The sequence below is a fragment of the Tympanuchus pallidicinctus genome, unplaced genomic scaffold (genome assembly GCF_026119805.1).
Source record: "Tympanuchus pallidicinctus isolate F22 unplaced genomic scaffold, pur_lepc_1.0 scaffold18, whole genome shotgun sequence".
NCBI lineage: Eukaryota > Metazoa > Chordata > Aves > Galliformes > Phasianidae > Tympanuchus > Tympanuchus pallidicinctus.
The window spans coordinates 6617601-6643170 of record NW_026294699.1 but is presented as its reverse complement, the minus strand read 5'-3'; the positions used below and the strand labels follow the sequence as shown (position 1 = coordinate 6643170).

General features: G+C 36.9%; 1 protein-coding gene across 4 annotated transcripts in view; it reads left to right on the top strand.

The window, feature by feature from the left end:
• The window catches only part of LOC128078827 (putative short-chain dehydrogenase/reductase family 42E member 2), a 42354-nt gene that overhangs the window by 3101 nt on the left and 13683 nt on the right, over positions 1 to 25570 (top strand). For 2 of the 4 annotated variants that reach the window (XM_052679408.1, XM_052679406.1), the window contains exons 1-3: positions 14905 to 17450; positions 18544 to 18627; positions 22637 to 24212. Coding sequence is in view for 2 of the 4 variants with exons in the window: in XM_052679405.1 (XP_052535365.1) it covers positions 374 to 493; positions 1354 to 1428; positions 2133 to 2277; positions 2571 to 2769; positions 3265 to 3335; positions 4312 to 4470; positions 5141 to 5231; positions 6318 to 6428; positions 6937 to 7034; positions 7186 to 7338; positions 7996 to 8104; positions 8717 to 8861; positions 9279 to 9423; positions 11301 to 11452; positions 12082 to 12208; positions 12776 to 12873; positions 14229 to 14292; positions 14901 to 14906 (2068 nt within the window). In the remaining 2 variants the exon portion in view is untranslated. Of the gene's footprint in view, positions 1 to 373; positions 494 to 1353; positions 1429 to 2132; positions 2278 to 2570; positions 2770 to 3264; positions 3336 to 4311; positions 4471 to 5140; positions 5232 to 6317; positions 6429 to 6936; positions 7035 to 7185; positions 7339 to 7995; positions 8105 to 8716; positions 8862 to 9278; positions 9424 to 11300; positions 11453 to 12081; positions 12209 to 12775; positions 12874 to 14228; positions 14293 to 14900; positions 17451 to 18543; positions 18628 to 22636; positions 24213 to 25570 lie in introns of those variants that run through there. The other 2 variants (XM_052679405.1, XM_052679404.1) reach the window with 2 other exon arrangements.

The following is a 25570-nucleotide window of genomic DNA, read 5'->3' as shown; positions in this document are numbered from 1 at the left end:
TCCTGAAATGATGATTGGAGAAAGGACAATGAACTATCCAACAATTCTTCTTGTTGGATAACAGCCAAGTTTCAGCCATGTTCTGGATATTCAAGTACAGAGAAGAAAGAGGAGCTGATGAGGGTTTAGTAGCCAGTATGTGCCTACGTGTGCCAGTACACTGATTATTGCATAGCTTAAGGAAGATAGAAATTTCTGTTAATATATTTTAAGAATCTCACTTTAGATTGTACAGATTATTGTTTTTATATAGACAGTACACATACATTTTTATACATAGTTAGATGTTTTCTTTGGTGAGCTCAAGAATGCAGTGAAGATGACAATATGCAATTAATTTTGGTTTTTTAGAAATAACATGTTTCTTGTATAGGGTGGTTATACTTGTTGATGTATCAGTGCCAAACTCCACCTGCATCATCCATATCCAACATTCTTTGCGACTCCTACTTGAAGAACAAATGTCAAATAAGGATTGCTTCAATATTATAGCGTAAGCAGCTACTTTTGGTTGTTGTAAAATAAATGTAACTTTGCAATGAAAGAAGTGTGTTGGTAGGCTGCCGTTACCAATGGGGATATTTTAGAATTTTACTTGTATTTCACATGTTATGATGAAGTAGTTGCAGGAGCAGCACTGACAAAACTGCTCGCTAAACGTATGGATCAGGTGTATAGAATTAAATTAGTAACTAAAATAATCATTTTGTTTTGGACTGACTGAAACTGGTTGGATGAGATTCTTGTATTGTTCATAACAGTGTGAATGCACGTGGCAGAAACTTTTACTAGAAGAAGGTTTTGGAGCTGTCTCAGCACTACTGAGAATGCACTTTAAATTTTAAAGTGACTCCAATACTTCTTTAATGTTTAATTCTTCTTAAACTTCTGTTCTCACACTGCCAGTCAGAAACATGACAGAGCAGCTGGGCAGATACCTGACTGACAGCTAAAAAAGACAGACTTATGGAGGTTCAAAATTTTGGGGAGAACAGAACCCTTACTTCATAAGATGAATGCAGGCAGCATCTCTGGGTTATTGGTCTGAGCAGTATGCTGTTTGTCTGTTGCTGTTTTGTTTCAATTGCAATCCTGCATTACCTCTGCTGAGCTTTTACCAGCTCATTTAGCATTCTGATCAAGAAAAAAAATGGAATCTGGCCCACTGCTTTGAAAATACGACTACCCCTGAGTGATGGATAAACATGAATAACTAAGTGGTGTGAAACTGGAAACAGATAACAATTTTACCTGTATGACACCCTAAATCAGATTTTTTGTCAGATAATTCTGCTAGTTCTTTTGTTTGTTTTAAAGCACAATGTGAGAATTCATTGCTGTTTTCTCTAAAAGATTTGGGAGCCACATTGTGCCTTGGCAGATGGAACTGGTTCCTTCCCAGCCTGAAAACTTACAAACAGCTTGGAGGTAGGATCAAATTCCTTTCCCATACTTAGGAATTAAGTGAGCATAGATACTGTGAAACAGATATAACAAAGAAATAAAATGAATCAGCATTCTGAACAGTTTAGACAATTAAGTATCACAAAAATACTTTGCCACGAACTGTTCTATAGTGATTGTTATAGATGGTTTGTAGTGAAAACTGTCATAAAGTTCAGTATGCCGTAGTGTCTTTGTATTTCATGTGTATATAGAGTATGTCAGTACACAAATACAGAGGTTTTTAAGAAATGCACAGGTCACAGAAAGAATTTAAAATTACTTCAAATTCAGCTGAGATCTGGAAGCTAAACTGTTTTTCCCCATACACACTGAAACTAAATCTCATGATCGTCTTCGTGGAGTTATATCCTCAGTAGTTTCATTATACCTCTGTGGTTTTCTTTTATTCCTGTCAGTTCTGCTATTACAGTTTTTTCCCACATAAAATTAAGAGGGAATTCTTTCACCTCTGTGCTCTGAAACTACCTTAAAAAGTAGTTTGCTGTAGTGGAAATACAGAAACTAGAACAAATGTTTTGAATGCTTGTATAATCTGGTTTTGGTGGCTGTTATCAAAAAAACTACAGGTCCCAGAGCAGTATTATTTAAGATTCAGAGTTCTCTCACTGCTTTTAGCAGAAACAAAAGCTTTTCTCAATTCACTCTTTGAAATGTAAACTTCTCAGGTGGGTATTGAGGTTGCAGTGCAGTGGGAGTAGGAATTTCATGAGTGCTCTCAGAAGAGCTGTGGAAGTAGACTTCAAAGAAAAGGATAAACACAAGTCACAAGGAATTTACCTGCTGACTACTGGAATACCTGATCAGGAAACAGTGAGTATCTTTACAGGTTTTACAGTTCTTCTGTAAATTCCCATCAGAATTAATCTCAATTTTATTTTTTCCTCTCTTTTGTCCTCTTGGCTATTTTTCATAACTTGTTGGCAGAATACTTCATTACTACATATCTATGACTGTAGAGGTCATACAGCTGTTCAGGTTATAGTCCTGTGCTGAATTATGCAGGTTAAGAGTGCTTGCTCATCAGTTCAGGAAAAACTGGAGCAGATGGAAACTCACCTATGATACGGAGAGACTTCTGATTTTGATTTATTTTTGCCTTATAGCACACAATCAGTGCCTACGTGGCTGAGGCTTGCAGAGGTTTTGATTTGCAGCTTCATGTCTGTCTGTTCAGTGTAATGGAGGATGCTGACTCCTGTGGGATTATTCCAGCCCGCTATGCTACCCCAACAGAAACTGCCATTGCTTTTAAAGACATAGTACAGGCTGCCAATGGGAGATTTCATTGGTTTGGAGAAGCAGGTAAGTGAAAAGGAGAGACAGCACTTCATTCTTTATCGTTCATTAAATAATATCTATCATTGCTTTTTTTTTTTACCTCTAGTTAAGTCTAGTTTTAAGTTTAGTTTAGCACTGAGATACAAACATAAGTCTTAGTTTAATTAAGGCTTTTGGCTATCTTAAAGAATATAATAATGCAGCATTGAGTTTTTCTATTCAAATTCATAGAATCGTAAGGTTGGAAATGACCTCAAGATCATCCAGTCCAACCACCCTCCCATTCCCAGTACCACAAGCTACTAAACTGTATCTCGTAATTCACTGTTCTTTCATTGTTTTTTGCTAAATATTTTAAAAGTACACAGTTAAAATTTATTTACTAGTGTAGTAGGCAAAGACTGCATAACAAATGGGAAACAAGGCTTTTTTATTTTTATTTTTTGTTGTTGATATTTGACATACTCTACACTTTTCTGTATACTTAAAAATAATGACTAGCATATATTTGATTATCAGGTATTTTTGAAAGCGATGATATCACTGTTCTTGTATCTGAAATGGAAAAAGCAAAGAACTACTCCCAAAAGGTATGAATTATATATATCTTCTGAAATTATGCTTTTCTTCAGAAAAAAAAGGAATAGCGTTTGTTCAACTGGCAGTGCAGAAAATTGGACAGCATGAAATTCCTTGTAAGACAGAGAGGAAAACTTGAGAATGTGAGAATGGCCACTTAGAGCAAACACGGACTGGGAAGCAGTGATACAGTAGCACTGCAGTGATGGCTGTTAGTGTCCATGGTTTCCTATCAAATATAAGGAGTTCACATTTGAAGTGATTTTCCTGTTTGTTGCCAATCCTATGATAGAGGATTCTATCCAAGTGCATGGATACCCGAGTAAAATGGTTCATATACTCCTTTAAATCACAGCGTAGGAAAAGGTTGTCAATTGCACAGTACATTTCTCTAATATTAAAAAAAAAAAGGTTTCCTGAAGCGTAGTAAGGATGTAGAACTCTTCAGTCTCTCCCCATATTACATGCATTTAACTTTTTCCCCAAGATATGTAATACATTTGCTTGGGCAGCATGCAGCCTGGCTGTATGAAAGCTGTTTCTTTCTGAAGTATGAATAGAAGGATATGTGCAATGAGATGTCTGGCCAGAGATCAGAGCAGGTCTGAGATGAAACTTTTTGTTGGTGGTGCTGTGTTTTGTATGATTTGTTTCGTAAAGAACAACTGGTGAATATTCAATAGGATCTTAAGTATTTTGGTATTATTGTTTAATGGCTGAATGTATTCGGTTCATCTACTGCTCAATTCTCCTGGGCTCTGTGCATGTAGTGTTCCTTTTTCTTTTAGAATGTTTGCTCAGAGCAGGGAGGGTTTACTTCCCATGTGTTTTAGGAAGTACAACACAAAGAGGTTGTGAGTTGTTAAGCATCACCTGATTATTATTTTTATGATAAATAAAACAAATACCAATTTTATTAAATATAGGATGTCAGTCTTTGAAGTGTCATGTTTATGAATTACTAAGCAGCGTGAACTTCCATTTCAGTGTGCCTTCTTAGTGGAATCCTTAAAGCAACGTTCAGGAAATCAGCCTGCTGATCCACTTATAGCAGAAGCAGGTGCAACCGTGGCTGTCACAAAAGAGAAAAGAAGGCCGCAGAAGTTGCCATCTCCAAAACCTACAGCTCTGAGTCTGGCTAGAATGGTTTGAAATCCTTCACAGTTCCATTTTAAGATACAGTCTGTTTTAATTAGTGATATTAACTGGCTATTATATGCTGGTCTTTGTGAGAGAAGTGCTCAGGCTGAAAATTTGAAGGAAGTAATAACAGTATTGTGACTCTACTATGAATTTACATTTTAATTTGCATTCAAAGTGCTACATAAAAAAGTACACCTTACTAAATCCTGTGAAGTAATTAAATATAACTGTAGTGATTAAATAACATTGTAGTATCTAAAATTGTCTAAATTGCCCCTCCTCTGGCCTTAAAAATTCAGTGTTTAATAGAAGCAAAGGCAAAGCAGAAACATGCTTTATGAAGTTGCTTTTATTTAGCAAGTCCATCCATTACCATACTATACTCTCCTTCATGTCACAAAAATGCTCCAACCTCATCTGACCTTAAATATTAGTCTTCAGTTTAATGGCAGCAGAAAGTCTGCAAGAAAATTAAAACAGAGCAATTAGAGTTATTAACCTAGCAAGAAATTGCGAATTAATGTGTCATAATGGCAACCTGCTGGCTAGTAAGAAGAGCCAGAGTAAAACAGGAATTAGAGAATAATGGAAGTTCCAGTTTTGAATAAGTTAGGCAATTATGGTACTGTATGGTTAAAATACTTCTTAATTTCTTCTCTCTTTGTGCTTATAGCACGTCAAAGACAAACACTGTGTGGAGAAAAACGCCTCCATCAGAGTGCCAGCGTGGCGTCCCACCAGTGCAAAAGCAGAAATTCCACCAGGTCTGCATGGATGAGGGGCTTCTTGTCTTTACTTTGTTTGGGAGTTGCTAAAAATAAAGTACTAAATTAGAAGTGAAGGATTTAAGCTTTTAGAAACACTAGCAGTACTTATTTGAAGACAGAGCAATAGGGAACATTGCAGTTTGTGAAATGCCTCTAAATGAGTTGTAGATGTGATCTGTCTAGATTAGGAGAGGAAGAATGCTGCCCAGCTGTATAACTGTTTCCAGGACATTTGCTTGAATATCCATCCTGTATCAGAAAACATAAATATATGTGGTGGAAAGAAGAGCCTTCCTTTGTCACATGCCTGAAAACGTAATTAAAACCCCACCTGTCTTTGTTTACAATTTATACGTTTTTTTTGAAGTTGCAACAATTCAGAGATTTATTATTAGTTTTATGTATTTTTTGTTAATTTTCTTGTAAGCAGTTGTTCTTGGTGTGCTCTTCTACTTATTTATGATCCAGTAATAAAGGAAAACTGTAACACAAATGTCAGGTTATCTGAAGAGCTGCATCCTGCAGCTACTGCTGGTGCATGGAACAGCTCTTAAATTGATTCCAACCCCAATTTTTCAATTCTCATAATTTTCCTGTTTTGTTCTTATAGCTTTGCTAACATCTGCAGGGTTTCGGTTTTTGTTTTGTTTATTTGTTGAATTTTTGTATTAAATTTGGGCCTTTAATACCGACTGATTGATATCAGATTCTTGATATTCAGTAACTTTTACAGATGTGGGTTCATATTTGCATGAGGTGTTGTGTGCCATGATAACTGAATGTTGCAACAAATGCTTTGCTTGTTCTAAATCCCTAATCTTTTCAAGTTATTTAGTAAGACTGATCATATTTATAATTCATAATTTATAAATTACTAGTGGCAATTTATAAATTGTTAAGATTATGGTTTGATTTGTATGTGACAAATTCTATAATATAGATTCTTCTTAATTGTTATCCAAGAAAATTAAGTATGTGTAACTGTGGCAACTGAAGAACTGGATTGCATGTCAGAGTTTTATCCTCAGCTGAATGAAGTCATCATTTATGGTGTTGCTGGTTGTTGTTTTGTTTTCTTTGTAGTACAAACAATAAAACAATGGCCTCAGGCTGAGAACAGAAGAAAATATAAACCAAGGAAACAGCCAGAGTGTTCTGTGTCAGTATTTTATACTGACAAAGGAAGAAATGTGGGTATGTGTTACCAAGGTGTAATGGGTGAAGCCTTTTTACTGGCAGTTATTATAATATAAAACTGTTTGGATGCTAAGTCGTGCATAATCAGCTGTAAATAATGAGTGGAAGTGAGCGTCACTTATCAAATAGGGGTGGACTTGGGGTTTTCTAATTTGACTTTTGGTGAAGTGCTCTGCGATCTTCTGGTCAAAGATGCTTCAAGGAAAAATGCTGTCATGCCTTAGATGATGAGAAGATATTGTTTGGATTTTTTTAAAGGTAATGTTGAAGATAAAATGACTTATTGTGTATTCCTTCATACAGAAATTTTGAATTCTTGTCAAATGAAAAATCATGTGTGAAATACTTGGGGTTTTTCTGTTGCTGTTTGGTTTGTTGGTTTTATTTTACCAACAGGAATATTTTCATGAGGCTCCAAAAGGGCTATGAGACCACGTGTGAAGAGCTATGAATGTTCCCTAATGTTTCCTAAGTGTTTCTAATGTTCCCAAGTGTTTCTTGCTAGGTGCAGTATTCCGAAGTTATCCAAAGACTGTTTGCATAAGAAAGCATGTTCCCTCTGTCAGATTGCCAAAAAAAGAGGAAATCTGTTCAAGCAAAGAGGTATTTTGCTCCTTACCAATAAATAGCCATTTTAGAATTGTTAATATGAATTAATGTGAACATTTGAATTGTGATTCTGTACAACGTATTATTACTTGAATAGTTCTAAAATTTACTAACAACCAATTGCACCTTTTGTTTGTTTTACAAGTGGCTGACAAAGTACAGTATTAAAAAGCTTAAACTGGAATTGCCCAGACTGATGTTTGGTCCAAGCTGCACTCACCAGAAGAAAATTGTGGAGTCTCTGCACAAGAAAGTGTCAGCAAAGTACTGCACTATCTTCCCCAGTGTAGAAATCAATGTAAGCTTTTGCAGATTTTATGTACCTACATCATTGAGAGGCTTTGTATTTGCTAAAGCAGTGCATATTAATCAGTGTTGTGAGATGCTAGTCTTATGTCCCCTCTACTGTTTCTTGTTTTTCATTCTAAATGAACATTCTAGTAGAAAACTAGAGAAGGCCTCTATTCACCACAAAAGATGATTAATATATTTGAAATGTGAACAGCATGGGATCTTTAGAATGTATGGCATCTCCTCTGTTCATCCAGTATGAATAGTAATATAAAAATTTATTTTTAGGGAGAGCTTTGAGAAATCAAATGTGAGGGGAAACGACAAGAATGTTGTATATTGCTTGGTTTGGTTTGTGCAGTGACCAGAAAAACATAACAGGTTAAAGTTAGGATATTACTGGTTTATTATATCTATGAAAGTGTCAGAAGAAGTGCAACAGATGCATCTCTCCAGACAAGTTATTTAATTTTGTTGCTTGAAACAACAGGCTGAAATAAGAACCAGGTTTTCCTAATTTGGGTAAAGCAGTTGTTTAGTAGCAACTGAGTTATAGAAATTTTTTATGCTTTTTCATAGAGTTAAAGATTAAAAAATCCTAATGAAGGGACTACATTTGTAACAGTTGTTAACGTAAGGTACTTTTGTATGAACAATTTTTCAGGGGGTTGTGAGACATCTGCAGGTTCAATCTAAAGAACTGGAAATCTACATTGAACAAATGGAGAAGGTGTTGCTACGCTATCTGCAGAGAATACAGTGGCTTCTGTCAGGTATTGCTGTGCATCTTTCCTATAAAGCATGGCCTGTCGTGTCTGTCTTGTGATTTGGAGCAGCATAATTGTAAAATTCCATTTCTTGATTGCTTTTTGTTTCAAACTCTGCTCTGGAAACCCAGTTTTCATTTTTCTTTAAAAAAATATATCTCTTATTTTAGCAATAAGCTTTTGTTTGTAGACAAAATCATTAATGAATTGTGTGCTTGGCACATGGTTTGAAATTATTCGAGTGGTAGCAGCTGCCTCTTTTAATTTTAACACAGAATCACTGCTTTGGAAAACTATTTTGATTTGTTACTCATAAATAATTTTGTTAGGAAATGGTTACTTTTTTTTTTTTTCTGTATTGCAAAGTTCAGCCTGTTTTTAGTGCAAGTTGTAATAATTGGCTAGTAACTAATGCTTGTTAGTACTAGAAATGGTGGAAGACATTCCTATCACTAATCCTTGAACAACCTTGTTTCCACTCATATTAGAATTTGTTATGTAGAAATGCATCCAGAATAACTCCTGAAGATGGAAGATTTTACCGTAGGCTCAATAAAATCATATGTTTAACATAATAAGTCTGTGTAATAACACTTAGTTTTAATTATTCTGGTGCAGGAAGTCGAAGATTGTTTGGTACCATTTTAGAAGCAAATGTCTGTGTTTTGATTGATACATCTGGTTCCATGGACCCATATTTGCCACATATCACGAAGGAACTTACCTCCCTTATCTGGGAGCAGCTGAGAAAAAATGAAGTCAGGTATAATAAACTGCTGATAAACATTGCACTGCTTCTGCACTACTTCTGTAATTAAGAAACAATAGCTAATAATCTGTTAGGAAATACTACTTCTCTGGAAGAATGGTCAGGCACTGGAATGGGCTGCCAAGGAAGGTGGTGGAGTAACCAACTCTGGAGGCGTTCAAAGAACGTTTGGACACTGTGTTGAGGGACATGGTTTAGTGAGAACTGTTGGTGATTAGTGGATGGTTGGACTGGAAAAGACCATGGGTCTTTCAGCTGACACAGAATAACTTAAGTTTTCTTACCCTTTATTCCAATAATTGGTGGTTGGTTTTGTTCTTTTGGTTTTGTTTTCTGTTTCAAAAGTGTCTTATATAACGTGACTGTTAAGACTGGTTAGATTTAAATGTTGTGGGCCATCTTTCTCCCAAGGTTTAACCTGTTGAGATTTGCAGAAAATACAGAGAGTTGGAGGGAGCATCTTGTAGAGGCAACTGATAAAACATGTCACGATGCTGTGCAGTGGGTGTCCAAATTCCATGCTCATGGTAATACCTGCATCCTTATGGCTTTACAGGTTAGTAAATTGTGTATAGTGTTGGAAATATCCAAATAATTTTCCAGGACGGTATCTGTGATAAAGCAAATTTTATCTGCAATTCACTGGTGGGCCTCCAGCAAGCAGGAGTGCACACACAAAGCAGTGTTACATCTTTTATCTCCTATTGCCTGACGCTGATCTCTTTCTCCTCTGGTTCCTCATTGGCGGAGTACTGCAGGTTCACACTCTTTCACAACGCTTCACTAATCATACAAATACCAAGTAAACACACATCCTTGCCACCCAAACACAAATATCTTAATTGGTTAATTGCCTTCTAACAGTCGCTTTCTTAACAAACATCTGGTTATAACTTTTGGATGCCCGCTTTACAACAGAAACATAAACATAAACGTAACCTCTTAATTGTTTGATTACCCCTAGCATTTGTGCCCTTTACAGTGCGTCATTGTTCTGTTCTGTGCTTGCATAGAGATAAGCTTGGAAGGAGGATGGAGGGGAGTGTCTTGGAGCCTGTCTATGGCATCCTAACATTCCCACAGAGTAGGATGGTTCTGCTTTGTGTAAAGGCCCTGGCTGCTCTAAAGCTTGTTAAATGTATTTCACTTCTGCTGGCCTAATGAACAGCCTTACAGTGTGTTTCCCAGTTCAGAATACTAAACCCACATTGTTTAGAACATTTAAAGTCTATTGCAGCTTTGTGAGAAAGAATTTGTCACATAATTCGGTAACTATCTTTCTAAAATATGTTACTAATATGTATGTAGTATTTCTACTTTTCACATCAGCTATTTCTAAGGATATGCTACAGCTTACTTCTTTAGATCAATTGCCCTTTTCAATATCCAATGCAGAAACAACATTTTATCCCAGTCCCACAATAGCGTGTTGGAGATGAAAAAGGTGTTTTGCAGTGATAAAGCACTTCTATCTGACTGATAATATTTTAGGAAAACTATTTGGTCACAACATGAAACACCTCTTATACTGAAAACATTTAATGGATCTGGAATCAAGCCGCAGTTTGTCTCTGTAAGGCTCACAAAATAGAAACGTGCACTCCCCATTCTCAGTTTAGGAAAAATGTCAATAGTTGCATCAGTCCTTGTGTTCAAACAGTCCCAGAGAGAGAAAACAGCCAGTACTGCTTGTGTACAGCTGTTATTATGGGATATTTGGCATAAAGCAAACAGGGATCTTAAAGAAGCAGTGATGGTTGGAATCACATGGATATTGAGTGTGATTCCTGAAATTCAGAAGTAGGGAAACAAACTTCTCTTTTAAAAATTCTTAATGCAGAAATTAACTGGTAATAACAGCTTAAAACAGGATCTGAGAGAACTTGCAATTTCATGAGACTTAAAATTTAAATCTGCATAGAAATTTTAGCCTAAATTAGTGATTCTTTTTATTGGTACTTTTAAAGACTATTTATATACATTTTCTGGATTTCTTGGCAGATAAGTGCAATAGAATTGTAAGAAATGTCTACATAGAGGTTAAATTTGCTGAGCCAATTATCGTAGCAAGTTTTCATGATGTAGAAAGGCCAAATCCTAATTAGCCTGATTTTCAGATATTAAGCATCTTTTACTCCTCTAAAGGGTAATGAAAGTCTTCTGTCAGCAGTTCTGCAGAACTATTTAAGGGGCACAAATGTAACTCAGTTTTTGATGGTGCTCTGCTTGTGTGTATTGTACCTCACGCTACAAATTATCTGCATGTTTATTTTCATGGAGGAATATATATTTGATTTAGTTCATTTTAGTGAAAAGGAAAAGACAGAACTAACTTGATAATGAAGCTGTCTTAAATGATTGGACTTGAATGTTTTCATTTTAAAGTATTACTTTTCATTTAAATATTCTAATTATTTGTTTTCTGGTTTTTAGAAAGCTCTCAGTTTCCAGGGTGTGGAGGCATTGTATATATTGACTGATGGAAAACCAGATACCAGTTGTAATCTGATTTTGAAAGAAATTGAAAGATTGAGAAAGCAACAAGATATTAAAATCCACACCATTTCTTTTAGCTGTGTAGACAGGTATGTGATACATAGCAAGAAGAAAAAAAAGACAATCCTTAAAGTGATTATTTACTGTCAGAAGGCAGAGTTCTCAGTGCATGCCACATGCTCAGTTCACTGAACAGGATTGAGCTAGGCAGGCATTCATGCCAGTGGGAGTGGGGCAGGCTGTTCTGACACACGGTCGCTGTGTGGCCTGCATCTCCTACATCTACTTATGGGGCATATTGGACAATGGTAAGTAACAGAGGCATAAAGCAGAGTGTAAGTTGTGGAGCACACACAAAATTTTCCTTCCTCTTATGGAATCTCCCAGCTTTTGGTTTTCTTACCCTTTGTGAAATATTACTGCCTTTCCTTGCCAACCAGCTCTCTGATTTTTTTGGTTTATCTTCTTATTCTGGTTCTGTTGGTACAATGAACCTCTTGTTAAAAAAAACAACCTGTCTACAGAGGTTATGATGACTAAGCAGTGTATATTCTTCCTTAGTTCTTCAAGTTTAGAAATGATACAGCAATTTAAAACCAAGTCCTCCAAATTGCTTGTTTTGATTTAATATTTTCTTGAGGAATTCTCAGAAATTATTTTTCTATTCTTGCTTTCAGATAAATAATTTTCATAAGTGACATTACTTTATTATTAACAGAGAGGCAAATGACTTTCTGAAGAAGCTTGCCTCCCAGACAGGAGGGCGCTACCACTGCAGTTCTGGAGACGTGGATGGACAATTAGCAGCACACCGAATGCTGACAGAAGGATTCGATGATGAGGATGTATGTTAAATGGTTTGGATCTTGTTGGATTTGGTTTTGTTTCATTCTGACTTAGTTCTTCATCTGTAGTCAAACTGCATTTAAGAAAGAAAAATCACTAGAAGAATAAGACAGGAATCTTACAATACTTCATATTGAAATCAAAAGGAGAAATCCTAATTTCTGGCAGGTCTGTCTGCACTCTGCCTCAACCAGGTGACCAAAACTTCTAAAGCAGTGCGTAACACAGTGTATATTTTTGAAAGAGAAGCAGAAGCATCCTTTATCTGGACACTTTTTTTTTTATCCACATCATCTTCAATTACATTTGTCACTGTAAAATCCTCGTACAGTGTTTAACACATTAATGTTATAAAAGGAGATTATTAATGATTGCCGCAGTAGAGAAATTTGTTAATGAGCAGAATCTTATTTAATACAGAGTTGCTCTGCTCTTTGTAATCCCAAGGCCTCTGCAAACAGATTGGGGAAAGGAGATGTGGAGCTTTGGCAGTTCATAAAATGTGTAGAAACTGAAAATAGGAAGTAGATGCAGGTTAAAGTAGATTATTTTAATTCTGTTTTCAGGATCCAGTTTTCCCGTACTTCGAAGGAGATGATTTAAAGAAACTTACTGAGGAAGTAGCAAAAGCTAGAGGTTTTTTAAAGCAGGCAAAATCTTTGAGGTGAGTATCAAGAATCTTCCAATAATTTTTATTTCATGAAGTAAAAAGGAAATCTGAATTCCAGTGTCTACTACTTGCAATAGAATTGCTGTTTCTTCCTTGTACTACCAATTGCAGGTTTTTTTGAGGCTTGGAAAATGGCATGCAAATGATTTCTCTGCTTTAGATGGATTTAATTTTAAAGTCTTAAAAAGCTACCGTCATACCATTGTGGTCCCTCCAACACTTGTATCAAAGGGAAATTGCATTAGGTTGTTCTTCACTTTTTGAGTTCTATCATATGCCAAATCATTATATTTCTCTATGTATAGATTATGAAAAAATAAAATGTCCTTTATAGTACCTCCTCCTTTAGTCTGACTTCTTACCCTGAAATGCACATTATTTTTATTTTGCAAAATCAACATAGTCTCCTTCAATGCTACCTCACCCTGATTTCTCTAACCACCCCATCATGCACTCTTTCTGCTGGAATTACATTGTCACATGGAATAATGTGAGATCTGTTCATCAGCAGCCCATCTGCTTTTCAAGTTACCATCCATCTCCCTTTTTCATTGAAGACCTCTAAAATGTCAACTGGCTTTTTTCCTGGGAGGATTACCTAAGCCTTCCTCTTCATTCCTCTTTCATGTTGTGATTTACCAAAGGATCTGACCTCTGATCTCATCTCTCAATCTAGGTCTTTTTCTGTTTTCCTAGTTAGTATGACTCTCTATCTTTTTCCTTTTCCCTTCAAGTCTTGGGCCTGCCAGATTCTGTCCTGTCTTCCCCTCTTTCCTTTCAGTTCTTTTCAATTACCTTATCTCTCTGCATGTTCAGGTTTTTTCTCCCTTAGTTTTCCTTCTCTTTAGCATCCTCACTTACCACAAGGTTTCTCTTTGCCTTTTCTGTTAACAGCTATTTAACAGGTAACGTAATGCCAAGCAGAGGTATCCCAGTGGACTCAAAACGTACTGAGTCAGTTCCTGAGAGCAATACAACTGTTAGCACTGCGTGCCATCTGTATCTCAGCCAACTGAACTGGCTCACGAGGCACACTGTTTCCTGCTGCACCTAGTAGCATTCAGAGCTGGGTTTGGTACCTGCCTAGAACCAAAGGAGAAGACAGTAAAGTTGTGTTGATCCTTATGTCCTTTCATGGTTGCGCTTCCTAACTGCCAGAAGCAGAAAGTGCCATTTTGTTAATAATAGCAGGCAGAAGTGCTTGTAAAAAGATTCAAAATGCATTATACCTCTGCAATAAAAAGACTTTCTGTGACACAAGTTCATGACTAAACAGACTTAAAAAGCTACTTTATATTTTCCTGAAAAACCACTGTAATTGTGTGATTATTTTTTTTTCTTTCAAACAGGCTATTACTACAAAAATGGAACATAAACCCAAAGGACAGTTCTGTTTTTAAAAACAGTGCTCAGGTAAATAGTCACCATAAATCATATTTTATACATAGCTTTAACATTTCATTAGAAGGATAACATATCATAAGCTGACTGTGAAGATTATTAATGGGAGTGACATTTTCAAAGCTGAAAGTTTTGCAATGATTTTAGTGCTTAGCTGAGCTGGTTCCACAATATAACCAAAGAGAAGAAAAAAATCCAGTCAGATCTGCTGCTTCACAGAAAATAAAATCTGGAGCATGTTCAAATGTGGGCAGAATTCACAGTATAAGGCCTGGCCACTATGAAGGGATGTTTGGAGAAGAAACAGGATAACCATCCTGCAGTAAGCAAGTTGTTACAGGCATGTAGAGACAGAGGCTGTTGTTTCACAACCATCTCTGTCTTTGATCTTTCCAAAGTGAACTACTGACTGTAAAGCATATTGGAAGACATTCCTGTTAACGTACTTCAGAAAGTACAAAATGTTGTAGCATAGTTGAGCACATAAGTAAGGTAAATTCTAAGTTCCTCAGGTTACTTTATATTGTTTTTCCAGTATTCTTTTTCAGTTGTGTCTGTGAATTTATGTGATTTATGTATTTTGATGTATTTAAAAAATGATTCATATGTTTGACTTGTAGGATTAAAATTTAGGCCAACAAGGGATGTTGAAGATGTTTGGAGTGGTACCAGTAGCCTGCCTCACTTCATTGCATACTTAAAGCTTCCAGCTGCAAGTATAAAGAGGGAAGGATGTACTGTTGTTTTTTTCTTCCTCTAAACTTCTGGCAGAGGAGAGCTCACAAATGATAACTGTTGCCACCTTACTGCATTTACGGGTGTTGCAGAACTCAAAGTAAATCAAGACTTGAACTCTCCAAAGTCTAAACGTAAACAGAGGATAGTTTTTAATGTAATGAATATAAATTTTAGATAATGTAATGGTTTCATAATGTAATAGTTGTACAAGAATCAGACCCCTGTTTCTCCACAGGTTAGGAATAATTATTTCACCACATCACACTAATAATTGCTTCCATCAATTGATGGTATGCCAAAGGTGTATTTTTTTGGCAGTTGGTTTGAGACTTGTTTGCTGGTGCTCTCGTGACTAACAGATGTGACAGATGGCTGTGATACCAGAAAGAGAATTCTTTTCTTCAGTTTTGAATAACAAATCCAAGAAATAACCCTAGTGCAGAAAACAAAGTTGGAATGACTTTGCTGAAAGAAATTTGCTAATAATTATTTTTACTCTTTCCGTGTTATGTTGGCAGTAGAGAAGGATCAGAGTGGGTGATTCAGAAATCATCAGGCATGGAAATAAGGAATATCTTGATACTGATTAACACCTGGTTATGTTTGTATAATCACACACTGCCAGTCTTCAAAGCAATTCTGTTAAGTTCTTGTGCACTTCCTACCATAGAAAGATTTAAAATGTTTCCAGAGCCATTTAAGAAAATCCAGTATTGAGGCACATATTTTTCCAGTTTATGAAATACAATTTTTTTTTTAATGAGGAACTCAGTGGTGACAGTTCATTAGCATTTTGTAGCTGTTTACTTTTGTCTTCCAGAGGGCTAGAAATTCATGGTTTTAGTATATGTAATTTTAATGAAAATTGATCCAGACTGCAAAATTCAGATACATGGTCTGAGTTTATTCAGGAGCCATTCTCTTCTCCTGAGTGCCAACTGATGGGAATGACTCAAATAATTTGATATGGGAGATGCCTCTTTTCCTTCTTCTGTTTTATCTCCATAAAGAGCTAAAACTTTTTCTTTCCATCACAGAAGTATCATTTTACTGTTGTATGCTCTGTACCATCTTACTCCTGCCTTCCATGTTGGCACCAGCCTACTGTGGCAGACTGCAGTTAAAAAGGCACATTGTGCTAAGCATCATTTTCCATGATTCTTGATAGTATATTTCAGTATATTTTCTGTGTGTTAGTATGTGTATCACTGCTGAGATGCTTTGGTATAAAGTCTTAACTGTAAATCAATAGGATTAATTGCATTTTTATTGGATGTATATAAGTAATAGATGCTGACTACTGATAAAAGGAGTGAATTTGTTGAAACAGTAAATCCAGGCAGAAGAGACAAGGTTTCTGTATTGCCAACAAGAGATGCTTATTTATTCCTTGACAGATTTAAGAAATGTCTCAATGCTGGAGTGTATATTTTGATATTGTTATAGAGGTCCTTAGGAGGTAACCCTGAATGTGATATCATAGACTCTGTATGAAATAAGAATTGAAACATGTCAGTGTGCTGTGTTAGATTGCAGTCTGGCAAACCTCTGATTTACAGCCTTTTTTTTTTCCTGTATGGTATTTGGTTTTTGTATTTTACTCATTGGAAACAACTCAGTTTATCCAAAGTCTCACAAACTGATCATAAATGGATCTGTGTAATCCTGAGTTCACTGCACTGTACACTAACTTTCTGAAATTACATATACTTAAAACATTGCTCATTTGTTTGCACTGGTTTAGTCTGGACATATGTTATAGCTCTTTATCTCTTGAAATGCTCCCAGGTTCAGACTGTAAACTTAAATATGTGTAGGAATTCAGGTATCTTCTTGCTGGTGCTGTGAGCTAAGAGTTTCTGTTCAAGAAAAATGCAACAGAAAAGGAAGGAACAGATATTTACATTAAAATTTGTGTAACCACAGAAGATTCTAAAAGAGTCAGATGTTGCAGTATGTAGCCATTGTATTCCATCCTCTTTGTTTGCTGAGGGTTTTCACCCAGCCTCTTTCCATACTTCTGAGACGTTACAGGTTGATCAGCCCTGCTGCCTACTTAGAACAGCTCAATCCTTCAGAATACAGTTTCTGTCTCCCACCTATTGCCTACCTGGGTCAGCAGTGATGACCAGATTAATCGAGTGCTCTGTTATTGACCTTTCTATGTTGATTTGTCACATATGCACCACTTGCTTTCCTGGTTTATGCTTTCTGGAATGCGATTTATTTTATTCAAAATATAATAAAAGAGGAGTTTTATAATTGACAAAGTTGCATACTTTTCTGCCTTCTTCTTTGTAAGTCATGTGTTTTCTGTGATTCACTAAATATTCTGATTTATATACAGAGAATTAAAGTGAATTAAACCAGTTGCTACCTTGATGCTCTCAACCATACATCAGAAGACTGCAGCAAGAATTGGTGATCTCTGTGTGAGTACAGATGTTTATATTAACTTGGTATGGACTGGCAATTCAGGAACTCTTTGTGTGTTTTTCAGCCATAGAGCCTCAGAGGAAAACAGGCCATACCCGACAGAGAGCTTTTGAACTAAAAGAAAACTTAACCTTTTTTTCTGCATATATATATATATATTTCTTTTGTTTTTCAGTTTTTTTCTGTGACTTCTGTATCTAAGAAGCCAAGATGTCATCCCTGTTCTTTCGATGGAAACACTTTTATTTATGATTTATTTATGATTTATTTTGTACTGCTTTCCTTCAAACACTGTACAACCTGTCCCCTTTTTTAACACCTTAGAACACATAAGGGGCATGTTCATTATTGCTATTACAAGATGCTTGGGTTTTTTTTCTGTAATTTCACCCTAACTTAGCAGTGTGGGCTCTCAGATGCCATTTCATTTGGCCCATAAATCAGTCCATCTCTGTAGCATGCAAAGCAACCACAAGTGCAAACTAAATGAGGGGCTAAGTTGAAAAGCACTTTCTGTGGCACGTTCCAAGGCTGTACTTTATAGTATTTATGCATGCTCTATTCCATCCAAGAGGAAATGGTGAAATATGTAGAATCATGATACAAGTAAATACACAGACACAGGAAAAGGAGGAGACAGTGTGAGAATGCTCGTGTATGTTAATGAAGAACAGAGAGATTTTAAAGGAATCTGAGATCTCGGGGTTACAGCTAACTGTCTGACACTGAAACTAAAAAACCTTAATTTTTCAGACTTTAAGGGAAAGATGTTTGAAGTATTAGATGTGCTTGTTCCTAGCAGTACTGTATCTGATGCTATTAAAAAGAAAAAGCCAAATGAGAGATTATGAAAAAAACAGAGCACAGTATTATATCTTTAATCAGAATACATGTGACTGTATTCAGTTGTTATACAGAAAGTTATAATTGCATTGTTATACAGAAAAAATGTGTTTACAAAAGGCAAGTGATTGAAATGCACAGTGGTGAATGCTTGTATCTTTTTGTCTAACAAAAAATCAGAAGGAACTTGCTGCTCAAAGGTTCTTACTTTAATCCTAGCATTCCATTGTTCTTTTGCTGTGTTAGGTACAGAAAATATGCCTTCTGTTAATAATGGGAATGAGAATCTGCATGTTTCTCTTATGGCATGAAATTACAGAATGACCACAGGTAAGGTGGTAGCCTTTGGATCTTACTTTTCTAAGTTAGTAAGGACTGTGAAGAATGTTGTGCTATCCTACAGAAGTTAATGTGTCATTTGAATGATGCATACTTCCAGTATGCATCAACATCTGTTGCATTAATATTGTGTCTGTTTCAAGTGCTTTAGAAACAGTGCATACAAATGTTTTTTCTTCCTCTTGAAAATGACAGTTTTCCTGACAGTTTTAATAAGGGCTGAAAAACACCAAGTGCTTTAGCTCTATTTGCAGTACATAAAATTGAAGAGGAGTGGCCATACCTTTAAGTTACCTGAATCTTTCAGGCTTCCAGATCTTCAAAGTCTGCATAAGGACTTTTTATTCTTTATTGTATAGAAAGAATTTAAGGTCAAATGGCATAGATTTTTAAGTGGTCAATTTAAACTAGAACAGCAGTCAGTTTTAATATACTTTGTTTATACTACATTTTAAAATGTGAAGGAATCACTGAAGAAAGTGATGTGAAAGATGTTACCCAAGCAATAGTCTTGAAGAGTTATACCTTTTTCTTTGATTACCTCCCAGCCAACTGAAACAAATTATTGCTTCCAAAGCTTCTTGTAAGCCACAGTATCCAGGCTCTTTCTGAACTCAACTCCTTTCTAGCTCAGACAGGAGCACCTCTTCATTATAGTTTTACCTGTAAACAAAGGGCACTATAGCTCATAAAAAGAAGCACTCAAAGTGGCTTATCTCATATCTCAAGGCTTAGTATACCAAAGCAATGAGCAACTTGTAGAGATTCCCTGCAGTCCTTTAATGTTGGTCTCTGAGTCCTTCCATGTTTTGGTCCCTGGTCGCTCTGTAAAGTCACAGAGGCTGTGTAGCTCCCTGGCCTGGGTAAACACCATTACTTCATGCTGATTTCACACTGGGAGAAGATTGAGACAGGTGTAATATCCTCGTACCCTGTTTCTCACAAAGAACTTGAGTCACATGAACTCAACCAAGCATTTAAACCAGACAGCAATTTATAGTACCAGTGATAGCCACAAACACTCAGTTTCACAGGTCACTCCTGATGCAATCAGCCTTTACCTCACTATACATGCTTCTTCTGCCATCTATCCTCTTTGGTCATCACAGCTTTTGATCTGATTACAGTAAAAAGAAATAAGATGGAGAAGAACAACAGTGTGGTTTTCTGACCACTCTTTTAACTGGCTAGACTTCTGAGGCTGTCTCATGGTGAGAAGGCAATGTGTCCCTTGTTCATCATTCTCATACATATTAGGACATGGGCAGAGAAGATCAGGTCTGCATCTGGTTTCAGAATAGTGCCCCATGCTCATCTTAAAATGTTGTTCTCTCTTGTTTCAGTCACATTATCTCCTTTTTCTCCCTTCTGTCTCTTTAGTTTTTTCAGAACACAACCTAAGGAAGATCACCACCCTTAACTTTTTTATAATTCTATCAAGTTCTCCTTTTTCTGGACAATCTCAGTAACCATTTTATGTGAGCAACTCACCTGCCACTTCAGTCTTTCATGTCTCACTCCTGTTTTCTTGCCTTAGCTTGGACATTCTCAGCTCAGTGTAGCTTTAGGAGAGAGCTGAGTCCCTTAAGCTTTTCTGCTGTTCTGCCCTTGGGCACTCCAGAACGTGTAATCTTGCCTATGACTCAGGACAAACATCCGGCTGTCACGTTAACTCAGACTTATGTCTTGTTCTTCATGCTTAGGTTACATCTCTGCTAAAGGCTCCTTTCTGTATAACAACTTCCACACAATTAAAAACCCTTATTCAGGTTCCTGTTATTTCACAGCCAGAGCCAGAGCTCTACTCCCTTCCTGTAGCCTGAAAATGTAGTCCTGCCTTGCTCATAGCTAACTGTTGTTTTCCTGTCCCATCACTCTCTTTATATCCTTTTGATGACTTCTCATCTTCAGTTACATTAAAAATAATCTATTGCTTCCACTTTTCTGATGTGTCTTAATTGCTGATACATGCCATTCCATATGGTGAATGGACCATCGCCCAAATCATCACCTTAAAACTCCATTGAGAATCCTACAGCAAAGACATAGACAAAGACCGCTGTCAACTGTGACAACCACTAGGCTTTCTCCTCTCTCTAGTATCTCTTCTTATATCATTAAAAAATAGGTTCACTGATGAGGGATGTATCTGTTCCTGAAGGAGTTGCTAGAACGTATGTCCTTTGTGATTTACCTTTTAAACTAAAAGAAATAATGTGCAAATTGTATCTGTAATACAACCATTTTCAATCTGATAGCTGTGAGACTGTGTGTGAGGTTCATTTTCCTTTTTAAGCTTATGAATATTTTATTTCCTTTTTTTTTTTTTTATGAATTGTCTTCTCTTGTGCCTCAAATGATGAACTGGAGACTGGAGTGGATATATAACTTTATAAGTTGACTTGTTTTGTGTAGTCAGAACTGTGATATGAAACAATCGTGGCCTTAGAGATGGCTCTGCAAAGGATGACAATTTGGCAGTAGACTCAAAAACAAAAATGCCTGGGCCTCCAGGTAGAATACAAAGACAACTCTTAGCTCAGTCTCTCTAGTCTGGCCTTCTATTTCTGAGATTCTTTTAAAGTGACCTATTGCATTATTTCCTCCTCATTTTGATGACAGAAAAGCCATGGATGGCTGAAAACTTGAGCATTATAAAGAAAGTAAACTCTATTATCCTTTTGACGATACCACATCCCTCTGTGGTCCAGCATTCAGCGCTGGTGCCCACATCACTAGGTGCAAATGTGTGTTCCTGTGTGTCCTGCAGTCCTGCGGCATCTTGTCTCAGCCAGGCTCTGAATCTACTGAATCAGAGGTCCTATCAGCATGCAGTTTAAAATCAGCTTGTGTAAGTGTACTGGATTCCTCTGTGAAACAGTGCAATTACCTTTCAACACTGCTTTACAGACTGGATGTGAGTAATGTTTTGATAAACCATCATGATACTTCAGAAATGGGAACTGTCTCTGTAAACAAAGTAGCAAACTTTGTGACACCTTCCTGTTGTGTTCCTTCCTGTTGAATTTTCAGCAGTCATCTGCAAGTACTGCCTGTTTGCTTATTTCTGTTGCCTGTATGAACTGCAGGTGGTCACAGGAGAAAAGGTAGAAACTGTGTATGAGCTGTCATTCCAGACCTGAATGAAGTACTAATGCAGCAGTATTTCTTGTTGTAACTTTAGCTTCTGTTTCTTTCAACAAGGCATAGCAGGACTTAGGGAATCAAGTATGACTACCTGTATTCTTAATTGAGAGTGAGGTACAAAATAGCATTTCTGGAAGCTCTTCTGAGATGGCTCCTTCTGGCCAAAGGGGAACCAAAAATCAAATTAAAGTACCCCTTTTTGATTTTCACTGAGCAGCACTGACCAGATGCTGTGACTTGTGGAGTTGTTCTTTAGTAGTTCTAGAATTGATGGAATAACTCTGTCTTTCTCAGATAAAATGGTGAAACCTGTCAATGCTGTGGCTAGCTCGACCAAGGGAATTTTGTATTCCTGAGGATTTTACTCTGATTTGGGTTTGTCTCTCATTTTGCAGTCTGAGAAGTGCAAATTTACTCGACAGGTTAGAAGATTCTAATGCAGACTACAAGGACTGAAATGCATGTATATTGTACTAAAACATGTTTGTCTAGGTGTCAGTCTGTGTGCTTGTCAACACATGACTCCATTAAATACCATTAAATTGTATTTAAATTACAAAGTCACCTACAAGATATTCTTAATATGCCAACATTTAAAATAGAAGTAATTTATATTCAGATTTGGGAGTGTTCCTTTAGCATCTTAACTACAGAAGCCTACTTTTAGATACACCTATTTAAAATGCTGGTTTTGATTTCTCATTGTTTAATTTATAAAAGGTTTTGTGCTTTAAAAGTACTTTAAAATCTCAGAATCAGAGAACTTCCGTAATAATTAATCATTTAATTTATTATTAATTTTAAATGCTTTATTTAAGAGTAAATCTCCTTTTCCTCTTCTGTTGTGTACCAGGTAGTTTGCTGCCTATACTTCACCTGGAAATAGGAGAATAACTCTTGTGCCTAAAAAATTGGATTGGAGATGAAGGTAGAAAAATCAAGATGAAAGAGCTAAGTATCACAGCCAAACAATGTTTTTATTTCTTCTCTCTACCCAAATTTATATTGAAAAGTGTAGGTAGAAGGGAAATGTACTTCATTTCAATCTGCTACTGGTTGAGAGGTATCCTACCAACATTTCATAATGATTGAATCGTTAAGGTTTGAAAAGGCCGCTAAGATCATCCAGTCCAACTGTCAGTGCCCCCCCACCATGTCCACTAAACCACGTTCCTGAGCTCCACATCTGTCTTCTTCTTCACCTCCAGGGACGGTGACTGCACCACTTCCCTGTGCAGCCTGTGACACTGCCTGACCGCTCTTTCTGAGGTGCAGTTTTTCCTAATATCCAACCTAAACCTCCCCTGTGCAACTTAACATTATTTCTTGTCATATCTGTCTTATCTCAGAGAAGAGGCCAACCCCACCTCGCCACAGCCTCCTTTCAGGGAGCTGTAGAGAACCTCTCCTGCGCCTCCTCTTTTGCAGACCAAACCATCCCAGTTCCCTCAGCCTCTCCCCCTGTGCTTTAGACTCTTCACAGCTCCGTTGCCCTTCTCTGGACATGCTCCAGGGCTTCAGTGTCTTGTAGTAAGGGGCCCAAAACTGAGTACAGTACTTAAGATGTGGCCTCACCTCCTGCCTCCATCTGCTGGCACTATTTCTGATACAAGCCAGGATGCCACTGGCTTTCTTGGCCACCTGGGCACACTGCTGGCTCATGTTCAGCCATCTGTCCACTAATAGCCTCAGATCCCTTTTCTCCCTGCAGCTTTACGCTCTGCCCCAAGCCTGTAGCATTGCCTGGGGTTATTGTGACCCAAGTGCTGGACCCAGGACTTGATCTTGTTAAAGCTCATAGAGTTGGCCTCAGATGAACTCTTCCTGCCAGCTTGGTGTCATCTGTGAATGTACTGAAGGTGCACTCAGTCCCCTCATCCAGATCATCAATAAAGAAGTTACACAGGACCACCCCAGTACTGACCCCTGGGGAATACCACTGGTGACTGGCTGCCACACAACTGTGAGAGATAAATTTGTTTTCAAGCATTAGTGTTAAGATTTTCATTCCAGTTTTTCATAAGAACCTTTTTCTCTGTACTTTTTGTAATCCCCAGGTGAGACGTTTTAGTAATCTAGTGCCATTTCTCTACAGAATGATGTAACAATAGTGTATTTGTGTTGTCTAATGTCCTAGCAATCCTTTTACAAGGTAACAGTAAGATATTTAGAAGGATCTGATGTGGAGTTGTGTTTTTTTTTCCTGAAAAGGAATGTAAATTATGTACAAATTAAGCCCTGCCCTTTTTTGGCTCACAGCCCAGCCACCAACTACAAAGGAGCAGGAACAACAAAAGGACCTGAGCACACCTGAACATCTCTGTTTGCCTGAGCGCCTTGTGTTACTAATTGTTCAGCAAGACAAGTCTCTTGGTCTTACTTGGACAGGAAGCACGGGGAGAACGCTGACATCCAGGATTCTACCAAGGGTACTTACTATTTCTTTAGCTATTTTTAAAAACCTGAAATGTTTAAATCTAACTTTCTAGGGAGGAGTAATTTCTACATTTATACATTTGAAATGGCAGTAGAGGAGCTAAGAACTCATACCACACATGCTGCTTAAGATGTAACTATGCATAATATGTAGAATGCAGAAATAAACTTCTATATAATCTTCAGAAACAAGGATGTTACTGATTCTGGAAATATTTTTTTATGCATTTGTATATATTGAAAATTTGTTAATTTCCAGTTCACCTGAAGCTGATGCGTGTTCACATTCTATCGGTGCCTTTTAGGAAAGAGATAAGTTCTTCAAACTTACGTGATAGAATACTTTTTGCTTTTGATCTACAGCTAACTTAAAATATGAGATGTTAATCAGGTGTCAGCATTCAAATATATGCCATTTAACAATATGTTTTTTAATGGCATATGAGACAAGCTGGACTCTCGCTGTCTTTACAGCGTACAGAAAAGTGTATCTTTCAATGGACTGCAAAGTGAAGTCATTTTATGTGGCTTAGAGCTACTGCTAAGCATGGTTTAGAGATGTAAATTTTATTTTCCTTAACACAAGAAGCATATCTGTTTTATTTTAATAGTTCTTATTTAAGTTGTGCTTGGACATGTAGGTTATTTTTCATTTTTTTAAGTATCAGGATATTTTTCAACATAAGGAGCTCAAGTTTCCATTGTTATGCTATTGAATTTAGTGGGCTGATATTGGTGATGAAACAGTATAGCAGCGTGGAGACTGCTACAAATTATTTCCGTGTGTCTGAAATCAGAAAAGCAGAGCAGAAAGAAAAAAAGCAAAATATGAAAAACAAAATTTAAAAAATGTAAAGAAGTGATGACAAAATAGGCTGTAACTGCAGGGTTACAGACTGTGGGATGCACTTCCTGTGGTTTTGTTAGTATTTCTTTGTCACTCTGGAAGTGATGCAGCTGTCAGTTCCCAGACATGGCCAGTTCTGCATAATCTGTGCTGAACACCATTGTAAATGACTGAGAGTAAAACCTATGCCCTACTGCTGTAATGTTTCTACAAATACTCTTGAGGAGTGTGTGGGGATGTTGCTATTTGGACCCATTCCTGTCTACAGGAGAACCACAGGAATTTGCATGAATTGGGTCCATATTTTTTAATCTAAAGTGGCAGGCACACAGCTTGCCTCCCACTTTACTGGTACTTAATTTGAATGTTTTTAGGCGTATATACTCTGTATTTCTATCTGGGGACATGAGGGAATCAAGACAATAGGGCTGTCTGATGCAGGAAAATTAACTTGTTAATTAATTTGTTAAAATTACTTTCTTGTGAGTATGCCATGATTTGGAA